Source organism: Cariama cristata, unplaced genomic scaffold (assembly GCF_000690535.1).
Source record: "Cariama cristata isolate BGI_N322 unplaced genomic scaffold, ASM69053v1 scaffold19798, whole genome shotgun sequence".
Taxonomy (NCBI): domain Eukaryota; kingdom Metazoa; phylum Chordata; class Aves; order Cariamiformes; family Cariamidae; genus Cariama; species Cariama cristata.
The window spans coordinates 1-20,508 of NW_009631912.1; the positions used below are offsets into that span (position 1 = coordinate 1).

Here is a 20,508-nt window from a genome sequence, read left to right on the forward strand (position 1 = left end):
AAAACCAAACCACAAAACAAAACGAAGAAGAAAGCCTCCTTAGAAATACCTGCCTCTAGCTCCTCCAGCGAGCGGCTGCAAAGCTTTTATCTGCAAACAATTATTTAAGGAATCCGGGGTGTTGCGCAGGGGCTGCTGTTGATGGTTTAAGGTAACGTTCGTTGCTCCCGAGGAGCATGTGTAGCATTCTTGTGGGGAAAATCATCCGGGGAGAAACACTTCACTGCGGGGAAAGTTCTCTGGCTTTTAGAAATTGACTCCACAGCTCGTTCCGATGTGTTTAGGTTAACTTTGATTAAGGTTTGCTTTGTTCTTTATCCCTAGCTTATTACAGCCCATCAACATCGTGAATAGCTGCATTAACTAACTGCCATAGAGAAATTATTTTCACTTGCTTACTAAAAAGTATTTTACATCCTGCCAAGTTTTGGTGTAACTTGACAGAGCTGTTAGTCAAATGTGCTTAAAGGATCTGTCCAGTCACTGTCAAGTTAACTATTTAATTGCCACGTTAAATATTCAATATTCAAATACCACTTGTTAAGTGATTTAAATAGCCATATCAGCAGACTGATACTTCAGAAAGAGTTGCAGCGATTTAGAACAATGTGAATACATGTGCTTCACATATGGCACTGTAGTGCTGTGCTTATGTGACAGTTTGAATCTAATCATTTCATACTGGATGCAGATGGTACTCTTTCTCCCTCTGCAACTAGATCAGCTATGTCTGTCTTACTAAGAATTTGCAGGCTAAGTAGTAACTTTTTATTGTTATTTATTATTGTTCTGATGGATTTTCAAACCTGGCAACCATAAGGTTTTGAATCTGCAAGTACCCCATGCGATTTAACTCAAATGCCACAGAGATCTGAACTTCCTTTGGGGGTAATGGGATCTCCATGGCAATGAGGCCTGCTGAGAGAGAAACATGGGGTTGGAATTTGATAAAAGATGACTTGGGGGCTGTAAAACACCATCGTCCTCATCCCAAAGTGATAATTAATCATGAATTAAAGCAGCCTGGCTCACGGAGCTATAGAAAGGCATGGGCTGAGAAATCAGGCTTAAAGAGTCATATGAGGAATTGTCTCATTTTAAAAAAACCTTTTGTGTAGAAAAAACCCCAGAAAGGTGTGTCATGAAGAGAATATAAATGTGTTGCTTACAGCCCAGCTCATCAAAGAGCTCAGAGTCTGTAATGCTGTTAGTTGACAAGTTCATGGCATGGTGCCATTCAGCACAGAGGAATGGTATGGATTCCATTCAGAAACACAAGGATTGTAGTATATATGGGAGGTCGTCTAGGGTGGCTTTAAAACTGCGTGTGTGTGCCTGCTAAAATAATTCCTTTTTCCTGGGGTTTTTAAACTTGGAGGATATAATTGTTTGAACAAAAAAGTGGTAGCAGAACTGAGAATTTGAGCCCAATCTTGTAAATGCAGTTCCTGGGCTGCTTCTGTATAAATTGGAAGTTTAGATGCATTACACGTGTGCGAGTCTGACATTTAGAAAGTGCTGAGTATCAGCGCTGAAAGTCACTTCTTTTCTTGTATATCAAGTTGGACTATGAAAATAGAACCATGAAAAATATTGAGGCAAAAATGTTGTAAGTATCTAAACTGTTTCAAAACAAAGCATTACCTACAAAACTCTACTGGAGGTTTGGGTACCTCATTATTCTTTCATGAACTTCAGCTTTTTTATGATTAGCTAGTTGTATATTTAGTTTGTTTATATGTAATATGTAAATGAATGTATACTATATATGCAATAAATGTCAACATTACTGTCTTTATTAAATACTAAGGGTTTGTAAACTGCTTAGGCTCTGTTCATTTCTATGTGTACTCTGTGTTCATTTTAATGCATATTAGATATAGGCCTAGGCAGCTGGTGGTCACAAATGTGGCAGTACAGGTTAGAGTAGTTTGTTCTTTTCTTTTTGTTATACAAAAAGTGGCTTGCAAATAAAGATCACGCTCTTGTTGCTGTTCTTGATCGTCCAATTTTGCTCCTCAGGGGCTATTTGATTGCGGCACCTTCTGTTTTCCGATCTGGTGTTGAGGAAGCTATAAGCATAACCATCTTTAACTCTGTCAAGGAGACAACAGTCCAGATTCAGTTAGTAGTCAAAGGAGAAACTGTGTCACGAGGCCACGGAACAGTTCTGGGTAAGTTCCTGTAATTCTGAGAACTAGTTTATAAGTTGAGATGGTGTCGGAGCACATCAGTATCTCTTAGAGAATTGCTATAGATGATAACGGAATTGGAACCAAACTAATATTTAATTCATTGACTACTGCTAAACGTTCTCAGTTGATTGTGCTAATGTGGTTTTGTTGTATGTGATCTCAAACATCCAAGACCAATAATTTTGGAATGCCAAGACATACAGAGACCCTAGATAATTAATATTCAAGAGTTTTATAGTGACTGTCTTTCCTTTTGAAACCTGAATGTTTGACGCTGGGGAGCTGTATAAGGAATAAGGTAAGTTGACTTTAAAGAAAAATATAAAATCTACGACATCAATAATTAGTTTCTACCCTTATTTTAAAATGAGTGCTGGAAATGCAATCTCCCTGTCTTCAGGACTCAGTATTGCTGAGAGGGGTGGTAATATTTGTGCTGTAGGATAAGTCTTTAAAATCCTAGACACCTCTCTGTCTTGTGTGTAAAGACAAAAAGTGTTTTGATTACATCCAGCTTAATACTGAATGAATTCCCATTAGTGAAAATGAAGTCCAGTAGCGCTGTTCTACCACTGCTAGTAGTGTTGTAAGCTGTAATGTAGACAAGGCTCAGGCAATCAGGCTCTTTAACCATCATGTTTTAACCCTTCTGTGTGTAAAAACAGGGAGTTCTATAAAAGCCTTTTCCTTTCTTGGAACAGATTGTATCTAGTTTTATCCTCCCCTTGTTGTCTTTGAAATTGGCTGACAATTGCTAAGTAATTCAAAGGGATTGATGCTTACACATGTGGACAACATATGCTAAAGAGAAATCTTAGGTATGGCTGTATCCAGCAATCAAAATAGATTCCATGAGTGTGTGTTTTGAGAATTATTCCAGTCCCAAAAGAGGCCAGATCCTTTTTACAGCAAAATACTTCTGTAAGCATAGGATGCCCTGTGCTGAAACCTCAGCTTTGGTGGTACTCTTTAACCATAGAGCACTTTGCAGTTTACCTTGGGCAAAAATTGTAAATAAATGTGGACCAAGTTTATTCTGGAGAACTCTACTAGGTCTGACTTGCTCACTCTGCAGATTGTTTTACACAATGCAGGAAAATTACTTCAGGTGAAATCATAGTGAAGGGCTATTGCAGTTAGCAGCTCTATGACAGGGGATCTCCTTTCACTCAACTGCAAATGTCTAAACCATTAGTACCTTAGCTTGAGAAGAATAACACTCTCTCTCTTTCTCTCTCTCTCATTTTAGATAAAGGAACAATTAAACTGAAGGTAAGTGTCAATTATTTTAAGATGGTTTTGCTGAAAACATGAGGGACTTGCCTTCAACCACATCAGGCATTGCTCTCTGAGCAGCTGCAGCACAAATACAGGTCACATTCTGGTGCTCACTCTAAGGAGGAAGCAACCCGCACAAGAGGAAGAGTGGAAAGTGAAAAGAACAAAGCTTAATCCATCACAGCTCATCTGTCAGGCCCTTATACCACTGAAGAAAATCAGTGGCTGAATCTGTGGCTCATTGCTCAACATAAAGATCTATGTTGTGATTATTTTATAAGAATGGCAGTACTTATTGCTATGTAAGTGACGTGGAGCATTGGACAGACCACTGAAATCCATAGAAATGGCAGATTATTGAACATTGTGTCTCTGCTAGTTATTCTGGTACTACTGTGTTATTTAAAAAAAAACATAGGCTTTCACCAGTTTTGTCTACGTTTTAGCCTTTGACATTAGTAATATTTTTGCCATCAACATAGTCCATAAAATGAAGCTTATCCGTACTGAAGAGATGGAGGGAATGAGGACAACTTTTTATTTCCAGAGGATTTGTAGTGGAGTGAAACGATGATGAATTTAAATGCAGCTTTGGCAGAGAGTTCCAGTAGCCATTAAAAAGAAATTACATATGCTTACCTTAGTAAATCACACTTTTTTAAAAGCAATATCTGGCTTTATTTGAATCCCTAGGATGCTGGAGATCTGGGATGCAGTGAAAGGTAGTTATTATTACAGCAGAAAGACATCCTGTGGAAGATCTCCCTTGCTTTGCACCTTGTGTGAGGTATCCTTCCTCATGCCAAGGAGTGAGTTAAATACTTCCAGTTCAGAGTTCACTGTTCAATGAAAGAAGTAATTAGGTTTTATGCTGTATGTAGGACTAAGTAATACCATCCAGAGAAAAATGAAGCCATTTTCCTGGTTTCTGTAAGATAGTTTGGCTGTGCTTCCATGCTAGTATAGGACCTTTGTCTCCATCCCTCTTGCTAGACCTTTGGAAAGTGGGGTGTAAATTCAAAACAATATGAGTTTTCAGTCTTGTTGTTGATTAAGCAGCACCAAAACATTTGGAACTGGAAGAGGTGTGTTATGTATTGTTTCGTGATTTGAGGTGGAAGATACTTCAAATGTGCCTACTTCAAATGTAGGCAAAATGGAGCTGGACTGAACAACAAGTCATAAAATTGTTGGATCTCCTAACTTTGTCAGGACTTGCTTTGGAGTTGTCCCCTCTGATGGGAGATAAAGGGGGTGGGTGAAACAAATCATATAAATATTGAATTGTGATGTACTTCTGGAATAGCAGTAGCTAGTACCATGCAGACCTGTAGGCTCTGGATAGAATGCTAGATTAATCACTGTAGCATATGAGGCTGGGAGAAAACATCCATATTGCGTTGTGAGCTCTTGACTGAAGCTGGTCATGTCTGAATGAGTCTTTTCTATGCAGTGCCATAAGAAAAACAGTCTGTTTTCTTTTTGGTGGATCCAAGTATTTGGCAACAGTTCTATTGTATTACCGTAGCACAGTGTAGATGCCTTCACTGCACCTACTGCATCATCTACGTTATCATTGGCCTATAAGTAAATTAAAGCCTTTGATTTACAGAAGTCTAGCTAGCTTGGTGATGGTCTCATGACTGATTGGATCTCCTCTGCCTTAGTGGTATACCCCAGAGTTTTCTTTGCCTTCTCTGTAATTACTATATGGCTGATGTTGATACTGCTCTCTCCTACCAGTAGTTAAGCTGTGTCTGGAAATTAGGTTCTAGAAAGTGTTTGATACTTCCCTGCTGTTTACTGTGCTAATATACAAATAGGTAAGTATCTGTTCCTTTCATTTCAAGAAGGTATAATATAGACCTATGTAATATGAAACATCAGCAGTTATATCAAATGCTATAGATTTCTTTATCCAAAGACTGTAATTCACTGTTGAATAAAACCTGCAGTATTATTGCTGATTTCAGTCCTATTTATTTTTTCACTCTCGAATTATGACCTATTATAGTAATATTTCTGTATTACCAGATTTTTTTACTTCATAATTTTTAATCTAACATAATTTTAAAAGTCTTCTGTTTCTCTGAGCGACTGGTTGAAAATGTGCAAGAGTGCATATTGTTTTGGGGGGTTGTTTATTGTGGTTGGTTTTGGTTCCCCCCTGCTTCTCTATCGGTAGAGCCGTGGCTTCCATAGCATGGTTGATTTTTCCCATGTAACACACCTTCACTGGAAGCTGCACATGTAGATCAAATATCACTTTGATTGGGTGATAAAGAAAGGGTAGAAGAGAATTTCCTGCCATGTTTTTAGCATGACTTTGCCTCCTTTGAACTGTATACATTGTAAAAATTGTAGTATGTTCTTCATTTTCTTTTGATTACTAACACATAGTTACAAGGAAATGCAGCAGGTGGCTGCTCTTTGCTCACTTCAGTGTCAATTATATTCCCCAGGCTTTATATTCAAAGGCTTTCCTGCATCTTCCTCACCTCATGGTCTGTTTTCTAGGTGCCTTCAGGACTTCGTGGACAAGCACATCTAAAAGTCTGGGGCAACCGGCACCTAGCAGAGGAGGGCTACATTTTTCACAACTATACCACAGTCACCATTGATAGCAAAGGATCATCAGTGTTCATCCAGACTGATAAACCTGTCTATAAACCCAAGCAGAAAGGTAGAGTGACCTTGAAGAACTTGCTAGGTGCTAGGGCTGCTTTCAAGCAAAACTTTTTTTCAAGGGTAGGTTCTAGGATGAGATCTTCTGCTCAGTATGAGCTGTGATAACTAATAAATTTCCTCTTTTCCTTTTTTAGTGTTGATCAACCTCTTTATGGTGACTTCTGACTTGAGACCAGTCAATGACAGGGTAAAGAAAACTGTTTTCTTTCACGTTGTAAAATATGATGGAATACATGGCAGCCCGTATTTCATGCTAATGTACATTTATGCAGAAATATAATTGGATTTTTTTAACCTATTTAGACGTATCTTGTGATTGCTTGTTGTTATTTACAATTTAGTTTTTTTCATTTGGTCACATTACTGTTGAAGGAGAACGTGCACTTTTGTAGTGCTAGCAAATATGATGTAACTATGCCAAAGCAGTTAGAGTTTTTCAGAGGCTTGCACTCTGTTTAGGTAATGCACAGATGTGCAAAGTATTACTTTTCCATTTAGATGAGGTGAATGAAACGTACGTCGCTCAGGCTACTGTTAGCAAAGAGATGTTTAAACTTTGTTGCTTTGTGCATCATACCTTATGTCGACTCAGCAGTTCATCACAAGCAGCAGAAAAGTAGCTTTGTTTCATAAAGCCTTTTATTCTCTTTTTTTTTTTCTTTCAGATTGAAGCTTATGTGGTGGTGAGTATCTGCCAATCATCTAGCATGTATCCCGTAGAGGCACAAGTTTCTTGTAGCCTTGAGTGGAACAAGTTACGTGTCTGTACCTTTTCAAGTCTGTTATGGCCATTTCCCACTGTAACCTATGCAATTATCTCTATCCCTGTGTCTTTAACTGATCTTTGTGTCTTGCTTTTTTGTTATCACCAACAAATATACTTGTTTTCTACTTCAGTTTCAGAAATCCATTCCCATTTTCCAGCCTGAGAAGAATTGGCTAGATTCACTGGGGTTTATAAATGTAACAGTCCCACTCAATTTCTCCCTTCTTTTCAATGCAGACACACTCCTATCCTTCATCTGGCTGGGCTGATATAGCAGGGCCAATCTCATCTCTGCACCCAAACATTATGATAGTGGACAATAGAAATTCATGGCAAGGAAAGGGTGCTCCTGTCTTCTTCCTTATGAGGTGAATGAGAGGTTCCTTCTGTGTCTAGTCTTTTTTTTCTTTAACCATGTGTTTTCTTTAACTATCGGCAAGCAGAAGAATTCACCCTCTTCTCTTGTTTGCATTCAGTCACAGGTTTAATGCTGACAAAAACAGTGGGATTAATTTCATCTGACTTGTCATCTAAAAATTGTCTTGCTAGTTGTACGGCTCCCTTTATGAATAGAAAGAAAGCGTCTTCAGAGGCCAGTTCATCCCATCCAAGATAGGTGTCTTAAGACAGGTGGAAGATCTGTCACTTGACAGTGCTTACTTGTGTGCATTGGTTATAGAAGCAGTATCCTTAAATGAGTACTGAATTTTAGAAAGCAAATACCCCCTGGTAAAGTATCTTCAGAAAATTTTTGACAGATGTTAGTTACCTTTGAGCTGTTAGTGAAGTGTATGTATTGCAAAATGAAGTTCTTTGTTGCAAACTGAGTTAAATGTATTCATGATATTCATTTTCACTGTGGTGTTTCTCATTCCTAAACCACTATGCAGGATCCTCGAGGGTCTCGTATGATAGAGTGGAGCAATTTGAAGCCATTTTGTTGTGGTAAGTTTCTGATAATTTTTTCTATGTGTATTGTTATTTGCCTTTGCTTCTGCTTATACTGAGTTGTGTTCAGTAAGCCTTGACAGGGGCTGAGGAGTGTGACAGAGTTCACAGTATGTTGTTTCCTTTTTCAGGTATTGTAAATATGACTTTTCCTTTGTCTGATCAACCAGTATTTGGTGAATGGCTCATCTTTGCTGAAATGCAGGGGCACACATACAACAAATCCTTTGAAGTTCAGAAATATGGTGAGTTGCATCTGAATGAACTTTGACTATAACCCAAGTGCATTTGGAAGAACACAATGTTAAGAAATGTTTTTACTTGGGATGAAACAGATGAGAAATAATGCATTTAAAATGTCATGAGGAAAAATTCTTTAGAGGCTGTGTACTTCAGGGATATGGACACTTGCAACTTAACCAAGCCCTTTGTTCGTGTCCTCCCCACTTCATAAAGTAAAGGACCTGAAATGGAGTGTCATATTGCACAATCTATTCATGTAACAAAGATTTAATTTTGCTTTGGAAAACTCTTTAAGATGCTTCAGTCTATCAGTGCTTTCCTTCCTTTCCCAGAGCCCTCCTTGGAATTCTGATTTCTTTTTTTGGAATTCCCTTTTTCAGCTGGAAAGTCCCTCTGGTGAATGGTGGGCATCATTACACCCCACACACCATCTATGACATCTGACCTGATCACACAAGCATTTATAGACACTGACAACTGCTAATATCTCAGCTCTATTCCCAACACATTGTGGAGGAGCCAGTAGCGAGTTGTCCTCTTTACCACATATCTAAGAGAAAAATCTTGGGCTCAAATCTTGGAACACAGATCCCTCTGAAAAGAAGTAAAAATCCAAGGGTCTTTTGCTAAGGTCATCTTGCCAAGGTGGTCTTGGTTTGCTACTTTTGTTGATTCATGCTCTGCTGAGTGCTGTCCTGTCTAATGTTAGCTACAGTGCCCTCATCTGACCATAAGCAGTCATCTTGTCAGCTGTATATGCTTTTGCTATAATCTGGACAGTAAGATCTCCTTGAAAAGAGTCTGTTGTATTTCTTTTCATTGTAGTATTACCAAAGTTTGAGTTGCTGATTGACCCCCCTCGCTACATTCGTGACCTTTCACTATGTGAAAAAGGAACTGTCCATGCCAGGTAGGAACATGTCATAAATAAAGTCTCATTACTATGGATTGTAGTACAGCCACAGGATGATGCAGTCACTGGAGCTTGGATCTCATCTGGTGCAGACTTTTCGGATGATTTCTGGTCATCAGCAGCAGCCTTCCTATGTAAGAGCCTTCATAAAACATGTTAACAATAACAAGCTGGAAAACTCTGTGATGTTTTTTTCTGTTTTCTAGATGTACAGGTCACATGGTACTAGCCTTGATATAATCAGAAAAACAGAAAACAGCTGGAAGTTATTAATTATCTTCTTTCCATTTCAGATATACATTTGGAAAACCAGTGGCAGGAAAGTTAATTGTCAATATGACTATAAATGGTGTAGGGTACTACAGGCATGAAGTGGGACACCCAGTCCTCAAGACCACCCAGGTGAGGATGACCATTGAGTCAGCTGTGATAAAATGCCTGACCTGTACTCTTTGGCCTTAATACTACAGCTCTATTTTATGTAACTGATGGGAGATCAGAAAATAAGGGAATAAATGTGATAATTGAGTCCAGCTTAAAAATATTACATACTTTTTACATTATATGTTTATGATGTGGGGGATGAGAATTTGTTGGCATGGTATTAATCTGATTTTAGAGCATAAGGGGCTGAAGGAGAATGTGAGAATGAGGGACTCTGACAGAGCTAGTCCAGACTATAGTTAAGGGAGGAAAATGGAACTTGCTTGCTTCCTTCCTTCATCCCCTCCCCAATTAATTCCCTCCACATCCTTTAAAAATACTGCTGCAAACTCTTACCAAGTGTCTGTGCTTTAGATTTGGCTTCTAGACCCTTTCTGAATGTGAATGAAAAGTTACGTTTCTGTTCCCCAACACGCTTCGTAGATTGACGGCTCTGCTGTTTTCGATGTGTGTGTGAAAGACATGATGCCAGCTGATGTTCCGGAACATTTTCGAGGCGCAGTTAATATCTGGGCCACAGTGATCAGCTCTGATGGGAGCAAGCAGGTTACATTTGATGACTCAACACCTGTTCAGAAACAGCTAATTGACATCAAGTACTCCAAGGATACCAGAAAACAGTTCAAACCTGGACTGCCTTACAAAGGAAAGGTAAGATTAAAAGTAGACGAGCTGACATGTGGCTGATAGAAGGTTATACTGTGACTTGATCCTAGGATGTTACACCATGTTCTGGTGTGGTTTTCCCACCTGCTGTTTCTGTCATTGACTGAAATTACCTATAATGGAAAACCTGTTGTTCTATAAATGAAACGCTGTGTAGGTAGAAGTCACTTACCCTGATGGAAGTCCAGCTGACAGAGTCACTATCCGAATTAAAGCTGAACTCACACCAAAGGACAATGTTTATACAAGCGAACTGGTATCAAGAAATGGCCTGGTGGAGTTTGAAATCCCTTCCATCCCTACAGCTGCCCAGTATGTCTGGCTGGAGGTGGGTGAAAGCTCTTTATAGGATTAGCAGGCTTTAATGTAACTAATCTTGTCAAACCTGCACTTTATAAATCAGTGCTACAAACAGGAAATCAGTGCCTTTTAGCTTCAACTTCTTGATTTACATGCAGCAAACGCTTGCTTTCTTGCTGCTGATAGAACTGATGTTGATAACCATCATAAAAAGATGCTTCTCCAAATACAGCTTAACGTAGTAGCAAGGGTCCAATATTTGGAGAGTGCTGTTGCTGTATAAAGATGACAATAGATGAACAGCTGGAAAGTGTAAAATGCGAGACGGGGATACAGTGTAAGAAGAGAGTACAAATCAGGTGTTCTATGCATGCATAACCTTCAGATGTAACTTTTGTTAAGACCAAAGTGACAGCAATTGATGGGAAACCGTCTGGGGATCAATATCTGCCAAACTACCTGTCCATCAGTAGCTGGTACTCACCCAGCAAGTGTCACATCCAGCTCCAGGCACCAGAGAAACCTTTCCAGGTATGTTGGCTTCATATTCCATCATGGCAACAACTGCATTTCTTGGTTTAAAATACTTTGTTCGAATTAAATATTCTAGCCATTTCTTTTTCTGGGATCCTGGGCTGTTATTGTTTCCGCTACAAAGGTTGAAGTAGCTGCACTTCAGCCACGTGTGGGCTGCACACAATTCTAAGCAAAGTACCTTTGATGCTTTGCGCAGCATCTCATTCTCCTTTGTGTTGTGGGGATGGGGGAAAGAGGTTGAATATAGGCACTGACAACGTTTGACTTTTTCATATTTGAATGTATGTTCTGCGCACCTCCAGTGACATTTGCATATGAATTGTTTGGTGAAAATGAGGTACTTTAGTTCAAGTCAACAAATGTTGAAAGATTGGAAGTGATGTTAGTGGGAGTAGATTAATTATTAAAGATCCAAATTAGGGCTATGTAGTCTCACTAGAGCTTCCAGTTGAAATTTCAGCTAAATCTGTTTAGTTTTCCAGTTATCGCACTATGAACATAATTATCTTGTCATCTTCTGTAGTTTTCGTAGGAGCCTCTCTAAAAATGTAGTCCTTCCATATAAAAATTGTTGTGATCTCCCTCCTAAAGGAAAGATCTGATTTAACCATGATTCCTGTCGCATATTGTTTTACTGAGAGTTATTTAGAGTTTGTTCTCTACCCAAAAAGATGCTCCGAGGATCTGCCTATTGCTTTGGGGCGGGGAAGGATTTTAGCAATATACACACTTAGATTTCTATTATCAGCAGATCCGTCAGGTTGGTTTCAGACTCTTTGTGTCCAAATAAGAGCATTTTTTTATCATTGCATTTCATGGAAGTTTAATGGCTAATTAATCTTTTACAAGTTTCCTGAGGTATGGAAAGGGGATTATACACCGCTAATCTGAACACATTGTTCTTATTATAACCTGATTAGAACTAATTCTTCTGTGGGAAAGTTAGGAGTTGGATGACCAGCTGATGTGGGAACTGTTTCCCTGCTTTGCCAGCTCTTACTGGGTGTTCCAATTAGCTACATTCGTTTTTTAATGAATTGTTTCATCATTTGCACTGGGGAATTCTTAATACTTCAAATATTTAATGTCACGAGGCACTTCTTGGACTCTGTGGCATTCTCACTGTATTTAACCATTAGCAGCTACTTGTATTCAAGTCCTTGCCGTTTTGGTTTGTGCCATATATACGTTCCGGAAAGATAACACTGTTAGTGCTGAAGACAGACACTTTTCAAAAGATTTCTTTGGAATTTAACATTGCTGTTCAGCCTTAACAGTCTTAGTTGGACATTGCGATGCTTTAAATGGCAGAAAGATCAGGAGTGGAAGGTGCTGAAGAAGTTCTACTTAACACAAGTGTTAGCTGCTCCTCATATCCCAGAAGCAAGAAGTTTGTGTCCCTCAGAAAGCTGGCTGCTCCATAGAGAGCTTGTTACTCAGCCAGACATGACCCAGTCCTATATTCCGTGTCTGAACACTGATGTGTTTTCCGTTGGGATTGGCAGTATTTGGGGGATTTTCTCTCCAGAGTATTCGGTACTTAGTGAGTTCCCCTGGGGACAGGACTTCAGTGCACAAAAAGTGCAGGAAGCCAGTGTGCTGCTCTGAAGCCTACTGCAGGCATCAGCTGAGTTTACCCAGAAAAAAGCAGCTCTCTTCTCATTTCTTTGTGTGTTTGACAGCTCCTTGAGTGCCAGACTTGCAAATCAATATCAAGACTTGTGTAATTTGAAAGCATTTTCCCTCAGATCTGTTCCCAGTAATTTCATGCCACATTGGTTATGTTTGCATTAGTATTTGCCATATGAAAGTAATCACTATGTATAATCTCAATTAAACTGCGAAGACTATCAAACACACATCTCTTCCCACCCCCAACCCATCTCTTTGTGGGGGCGGGTGGGGGCTGGACTACTGAGGGGTTGTCTAAAATTCAACCAATTCTGACAGCTGCTCTGTGCCAAAAGGCTTAACTTTCAAGGATTCCAGAGATTCCTTTATTGTTTCATTAATGCATACAACCCCCCAGCCCATTCTCCTCTTAGATTTGCAGGGAGTGAAGAGCTGAACACAGGCCCCTTTTTATTGTGAAGAAAAGCCATGAAAACTGTGCTAATATAATATACCTTTCAATGCATACATTTCTTAGGAGAGGGGTCACATCTTTTGTGAACTGAAACCCGAATAGACTTCTATGCTTTACAAATAAAAAGCATGCATTGTAACAGACCAGATCTCTTGCTTTTCTGTTTCTGGGTGCAGGTAGGAGAGGAGGCTTGGATTGCAGTGAAGTCCACCTGTCCTTGCAATTTCACTCTACATTATGAAGTGGCATCGCGAGGCAACATTGTCCTTTCAGGACTGCAGCCCAGTAACGTCACCCAGCAGAGGAGCAAAAGAGCCACCTTTCCCTTTGAGAAGAACATTGATATCACACACTTCCCAGGAACAGGTAGCTAGCATCAGAAATGCAAACTTGCCCCTATTTTCAGGGAAAAAATCCAAACCTTTCCGCAAACCTAAGTATCTTCTTTTTTGAATATGATGCTCCTTAAAGGGTATAGAATAATTTTGTGCAAGAAAAAGTGATATTCATTGCACACAAAGTCATATAGAAAAAAGATAAATTTCTCCAAGAGGGATAACTCCTTGAGAGTTTTCTCTAGTCTTTCTGTAGTCTTTCTCTGTTAGGAAGACTCTGGCCTTTCTTAATATGCTTGGCTTGGGATCAGCTGAGTGGCAGGGAAACATAGGATGGGGCTGGGGCAATTTACTAAGCTGGTTGAGCTTCACCTAGGAAGAGTACATTAGATGGGCTGATTGCATGGGTCAGGCTAAAGGAAAATATCACGCAGTTAGCATGGGGAAGGGAAATGAAGTGTGGGCTCCTAGTTTGTACAAGGAATAACAGAAAGATACAAAGCTGGTGAATTCATGGAACAGGGGGATGAACAACGGTATGCTTGGGAAGATGTATACAACGGCTGCCAAAGGAAAAGTCTGTCTATCCTAGTAATGTGGCTGCAATAGCAGCCAGTTTCAGACAGGGAAAAAAAATAAAAGAAACTTCCCTAGATGTACCCACCCAGCTTCTGGTTATCAATGGTTTAAGAATTCATAATAACTTTCTGCACTGAAGATTGGTTCTGAGCTGTTGTATTTACAGGTTGCCCAGAGGCATTATGGTTGCTCCACGTTGGAAGTGTTCAAAGTCAGGCTGATGGGGCTTTGAGCAACCAGTGCTGGTTAGAAAGTGCTGCAGAACCCAATCTAGTGAAGATGTCCCTGCCCACAGCAAGGGGGTTAGAACGAGATGATCCTTTTAAAGGTCCCTTCTAACCCAAACCATTCTATGATTCTGTTGAACTGCTGCTAGTGAAACGATGCTCTATAAACTGCATAATCCTTTCTCAAACCCATTTATACTTTTTCTCTCAGCAGTGTTCTGCAGCAATACATATAATTTTTTGGTTTATTTTAAATGGCTTGTTAACTTAATTATGTATTTCCTTGATTTTATGTCAGGAAAAACACTGAGTAGTCATTCTCTATCTGCCTTTTCCATACTGCTTATTATGTTATGGGTGCTAATTGCGTATCAGCTTTCACAAAGAAAAGAAAAAGGAAGGGAAGAGATTCTAAGTTCAAGAAGAATGTGTGCAACAGGAACAAGGGAAGGATGCAAGTCATGGATGGAGAGTTCTGTGCCTTGCAGCATTTGGATGGGACAAGAAGAGAGTGATTTTGATAAATAAAACTGTCCTTTTTACAATTTCTTTTTTAGCACCTACCAGTATCCCTGCAGCAGAGGTTGAAGTCTGCATGACATTCCTTCATTTTGCAATAGTTCACAACATGGCTCCCTTGGGCCGTCTTCTGGTGTATTATGTCAGGGAGAATGGAGAAGGGGTCACAGACAGCATGCAGTTCACTGTGAAGTCCTCCTTTGAAAATCAGGTATTGGCAATGTAACTAGTAGGGAGGAAGGGGTGGTGTCTTGTTACTCTTTGTAGTTTTTTCTGCTGGTTGTGGGTCGAGATAATGGGATTTAATGTCAAATTCCTAGGTTGCAGTGGCTCTCTCAGCAAATGAGACCAGACCTGGTGATGTTGTGAATATCAAAATCAGAGCTGCAAAATCAAGCTGTGTCTGCGTTGCCACTGTGGATAAGAGTGTCTACTTGCTGAAGACAGGTTTTCAGCTGACAGCCAGTCAGGTAGAAGGAAGCTTAAGGCACTGACGTCTTTTTCTTAATACTGCTATCTGCACTTTACCTTTAGTAAGTAGCCTTTATACCTAAGGACAGCAGTCTCTTCCCTGTCCCTGCAGGTTTTTCAAGAGCTTGCAGAGTATGATGTATCTGATGCTTTTGGAGCTCCGAAGGAAGAAGGGCACTTCTGGTGGCCAGGCATGTCCTCACGTAGACGTCGTAGATCTTCTGTCTTTCCCTGGCACTGGGACATCACCAAGGATGCTCGCTTCGCGTTTACAGTAGGAAGAATCAGCCTCACTTCTCTATGGAGTGTCTTTTTTTCCTTTCATGTTTGCGGGATAATTTTCAGCTCCATAGGCCATTATTTTTTTTCACATCGGAGCTGTTTCCCCAGGGGAGTAGGCTTAAAAGATATTGCAGAAACATGCTTTGATTTTGGTCAGTCTTCATGAGAGGGCCAGATACCCTGTTGGGTGAAGGAATTCATGCTGATGCTCTGGAGAACCAGACGGGACCAGAAGGTTCCTCCAGTCATGGATGAGCTTGCAGATCTCTTCTGCAGTTACTTTGCCAGGGAAGGAAGGTGGAATGTCTTTCCTTATAGCCTTTTCCCTTTGGAAACCCTTTAAACTTCTTTCCTGCCCCAGTTCTGCCAGCTTCTGTGGCCATCTATGTGAAAGATCAGTCATGTTTTCTTTGTATCCTTGATCTGGTTACTACTTAAATGCTACATATTTAAGTAATTATGTTTGTTTGGTGTCTTTCAATAGTTAAACTTGATCAGATTTAAAAGATCTTATTTCCTTTGATCTGTGCTGTGTATTTGCATCAACTTTCAAGTTGAGTGTTTAAAACAAGTTTGGTTTTTTAATATACTCATGCACTAATTCATTTCTTCATTGCTTTGGGTACGAACAAGGCAGTCCTTCAAGCTAAAAACAGTTCAGTCACCTGTAGGTTTTAAAAGATATGCTACTATGTCTCCATTAGCTTCTTGCTTTCCTTTTGATTAAAATCATTGTTACCTCATCTATTTGAAAAGTTCCGCTTGTTAGCCTCTTTCTTCCCTTCCTACAGTTGCACAGTAGAGTCCATCCACCCTTTCAGTCTCTGCTGACATCCTACCCCTTTGCCTTCCAAACCACTGCAGCATGTAATCTCTGTTCTCTGCTTGCCTGAAACTGTAAGGACGTGCCGTGGGAAAGGCTGTGCTATACATGTTATACATTCTTTACAGAGGCTTCTACTACTTGCCGCTCTTAAAGATAGACTGGCCTAGAGAACCAGTGTCACATGTCTAATGTTTTATGCTCTTTCCATTTTTAATCCACGTAACTATTAATAATAATGATCCTTGCTTCCTTCAGATCCTCTGTCTCTTCATTCTTTGTCTTTTCTGCAATTTTACCTAAATTCTTCTATTGGGTTGTTGTAAACCCCATAGCCTTCCACATATTCCCCCAATGCCTCAATCTCTTAATCATAAACTCTAAATCCTCATTACTATCCACTGCTGCAGGAGTCGCTGCTGCTTCTCTCCCTGTGATCTGTTGGGGGTTTTGTTCTGATGCTTTTTTTCTTACCGAGAGGCGTAAACTCTTGGGAAAAGGTACATGTGTTAACAGGTGGTATGTAGGCATTGCTGTATACCTGATTTGTAATAATTGGATGTGTACGTACAGAGAACAAAGCTCATATTCCCTTTGGTGTCTGGGAACTGCTGTCTCGTATGAATAAGTGCATTTAGGGGACAGAGCTGGCAGACAGCTTTGTTATGAATTCTGTATTTTTACTGTGAAGCTGTGTGGACAGTTTCCATTTTGCTTGGAAAAAAAACAGAATTGGTGATGTCTGATGTTAGAGCTGCCTGCTAGCTGCAGCAGCACACACTGGAAACTTTTAGGAAGGGTAAAAAGCTGTAATGTAGCATTCTAGGGGAAAAATATGTGTAATAATTTTTCACCTGTAGCTGCCTAGCAGTTACATATGCCCAGTAAGGTTAGATATTGGTTTAAATGCATTTTCCAAGCAAACAAGAACTTTCTCGTAAAACCTCTGCCTAAAAAGTGCCTATGTGTTTTCACATCAACAGTCATTTTTATATAAAGTTTTAAAAAAAATCCTCAAGTTTCAATTGAAATTTACCCCATAAACATTGGAATAGGGTCGGGGGATTCTATCCAGAAAAGTTTTTATGGGTACATGTTTAATTCTTTTTTTTTTATTTTTATCTTTTTTTTTTCCCTTGCTGGTTTTTGTTTTGTGGTCTTCATTTTTATTGTCTAGGAAACTGGCTTGGTTGTAATGACTGATATAGTCAGCTTAAACCACAGGCAGAATGGAGGCATGTACACAGATGAGGCTGTCCCAGCTTTTCAGCCACATACGGGGACGTTGGTGGCTACAATGCATTCTAAAATAGCACCAAGGTATCATTTTTGTTGTCATGCATATTGTTTATGATGGTCTTAGCTATTTTTTTATATATTCTCAGCTGTTTTCCACTTCCACGCCCCTAGGAAATGCTTGGTTTAGACAAGGCGGTGGTGGGGAAACTCTCTTCCATTGTCTTGATAGACCTAACAAAAATTATAACTGACACTACTTTGTTAAATTTAAATTAATTCAGGAAAAATGCCAAGTAATATTCTTCAGAATGATCATGTGAAAATCTTTGCATATCTCGGTTTTCTGTGAATTAGTTGCTGCTTCTCAATATTTGCAAGCTAGCCCTTGTTTTGCAGAGTTGCTCATTGCTCATTATTTTGACCATTCAGCGGGTGGTCAAAATAAATAAAATGAGGGACTGCATGAAGAAAAGGTCATGAAGTACTATGACTAATGCTGCAAGTGAGGATGTGCCTTCTCTTGGTATTCTGAGAGTACCTGGTGGCCCCTCATAGCAGAGTAAGTTTTGGAGGTTATATGAAAATATTAGAGATCAAGACAATTCCAAGAGAAGAAACAGAGGGGAATATAAAGTAGTGATTGTAGTAACTGCAATCTGATGTCATGGGAAGTCACATGCTCTATATGCTCCCTTTGATTTCATTTGGTGAAAGAATATGGATCACAAAGTCCCCCCCCTTTTTTTTATTTTTTTTTTGATTCTATTCTTTATCCTAGTTTTTAAGATTATTTATACTATTTTTTTTAGATTCTTATTTATGTCTCCAGACTGTTTGATGTGTGTGTGCCCAATGGGATCATTTGGAAAGACTATGTAATTTGTGTTATGAAAGATGCACCCATTCACTTACTAATGATTCTATACTAGCTAGAGTTTTGGTTGGTTATGTGAGCTGCATTCAGGTGATAATACTGATTTATCACTTACTGTTAAAACCCTCTTAATAAAAGCGTTCATTACCAAGGACTTATTTCTTGTTCCAGCAGAGCAGAGAAGAGAAAAAGAACCTTCTTTCCCGAAACATGGATTTGGCACTGCCTCAATGTCAGGTATTGACAGGGAATTCCCTTAATTATATCCAGAGGGTTGTATCCTCTTCAACTACAGAAAACAAAGCTCTTTAAAACCTACTGGAGTTACATTGGCATTTTCTGATGTTTTCTGTTGTTGTTGCTTTTCTTCATTACTACTTTAATCAATAATCTTTCTTTAACTTTTCATCTGGTCTTGAAGTGTATTAACTTTCTTCAAGTTGAAACTGTCAGTTTTGACTACGTTGCAGCCCGTGTGTAATTCACCATGGTGTCACAAGCAGAGGAGTGTCTTCAGGGAAAAAAAGGAGCAATGATTTGGTTCAACACATTTTGAGGTTTTACTCACTTACAGAAAGGGAGTATTGACAAGTTATTGAAGAACAAATGAGGGTATAGCTTCGCAGTGATTAGGTACTGTGAGGAACTACCTGTTGCATAAGCTTGCCTTGCAATAAATGCAAGTCAGACTGCCCTTGCAATAAAAAGGGACTGTAAGATATAAAGTGATGATGTACTTTCTGGCGTCTAAAATATTCATATGAACCAGAATTCTAGGTACCACTTAAGACAGTGAAGGCTGTTTTTCTTCCTTTCCACCTGGGAAAATGATGCCAGAGCATTATCTGTGAGGAGATGGAGGCAGAATAGCTGCTTCTGTAAATGCTGGTATAGCCTAACCATGCACTGGTGAGTATTCTATATTGATTGCTTTTTAAATTGCACAGAGCCCTTCTTGCTCTTTCATCTGATGCAAGAGCATCTCCCTCAAACCTTAATTTACTGCCCAGTAAGTCATGGTTTCCACTGTGCACAACTGGGACTGAAAAAAAAATATGAATAAACAAATAACTAATCTCTCCCAGAAACAGCACATCTAGGATAATTTGAAGCAGTTATTAAAAGGCTTCTCCAGGTTTGCAAGTAAACTTCATTCTCAATAAATGATTATAAATTAAATTTGACAGATACTTGCAGCAGGTGTATTCAAATCTGTTCAATTGAGTGTGAAATATGCTTTGTAGAAATACAGAAAGAATTCCAGAAGTGCCCGTTTGGGCCTCAGCAAGCTGGGGCAGTTAATTATAAGTGGGAGAGTGTGGAATAAAAAGTTACAGATTACGTTTTCTCCACTTTAGTTCATTACAAACAACTGAGTTGAGCATTCCTTGATTTCTACTCTCTTGAACAGGAAGAATTTTTTTTTCCTTCTACCATTTATAATTATAATATATAATCCTCAAAAAAGAAACAAAAGCCTGATGTCAACTTCCCAAACCAGTTCTAAAAATTCCTAGAGCCTGGCTGGAGGGTCTAATGGCTAGAAATGTGTGTGTACTTTGGCCCTCTGCCCAGAAGAGTAAGTGCCCTCATGTGTGAAAATAATGTTAATGCTGGTTATGGGCTGAAATCCCAGTGGAAAGAACATCAGCTGCAACAAATTGTCCGGTTAAACAGACTGGAATACTGCCATTTCTGGAGCTAGGACACCCTTCTGCTTACTCTTCAGGGCTTGAAGTTTACTGCAGGTACCAGCTACTTAACTCCAGTTAGGATGAAGACCTAAATATTAAGAAACTAGTGTGCTTAAAAGAAATTAAAATAACTGAGTGATGTGCATTTCCAGGCTCTCTGCTCTGTAGTTTGAGCTGGGGAACCACATTTGTTGGTCAGAGTACTTGGAGACTGACCGAACCTAGCATGCCTATTCAAAGGCATAGCAATCTCTTGCTTTTTATGAATCTATTTGTTTTAATCCTTTTCCTACTGTAATATAAATGCACAGACCAGTACATGATATGCTGCCTAGTTAGAATAGCTTAGCTTTGTTGAAAATGACCAACAGTTGATTTAGATGATGAAAGTAAAGATACTT

The 20,508-nt window shown here is 39.4% G+C and overlaps 1 protein-coding gene across 1 annotated transcript in view; it reads left to right on the forward strand.

Annotated features, from left to right (window-relative positions):
- The first annotated feature begins 2,028 nt into the window (after positions 1-2,028).
- Positions 2,029-20,508, forward strand: part of CPAMD8 (C3 and PZP-like, alpha-2-macroglobulin domain containing 8) — a 52,529-nt gene continuing 34,049 nt past the window's right edge. The window contains exons 1-18 of the mRNA XM_009706156.1: positions 2,029-2,174; positions 3,445-3,467; positions 5,991-6,156; positions 6,296-6,348; positions 6,827-6,844; positions 7,818-7,872; positions 8,007-8,120; positions 8,944-9,028; positions 9,325-9,433; positions 9,899-10,126; positions 10,299-10,469; positions 10,844-10,972; positions 13,241-13,430; positions 14,763-14,935; positions 15,045-15,194; positions 15,308-15,469; positions 17,478-17,620; positions 18,585-18,650. Coding sequence (XP_009704458.1) covers positions 6,313-6,348; positions 6,827-6,844; positions 7,818-7,872; positions 8,007-8,120; positions 8,944-9,028; positions 9,325-9,433; positions 9,899-10,126; positions 10,299-10,469; positions 10,844-10,972; positions 13,241-13,430; positions 14,763-14,935; positions 15,045-15,194; positions 15,308-15,469; positions 17,478-17,620; positions 18,585-18,650 — 1,829 coding nt within the window. The 5' untranslated portion in view covers positions 2,029-2,174; positions 3,445-3,467; positions 5,991-6,156; positions 6,296-6,312. The remainder of the gene's footprint in view (positions 2,175-3,444; positions 3,468-5,990; positions 6,157-6,295; positions 6,349-6,826; positions 6,845-7,817; positions 7,873-8,006; positions 8,121-8,943; positions 9,029-9,324; positions 9,434-9,898; positions 10,127-10,298; positions 10,470-10,843; positions 10,973-13,240; positions 13,431-14,762; positions 14,936-15,044; positions 15,195-15,307; positions 15,470-17,477; positions 17,621-18,584; positions 18,651-20,508) is intronic.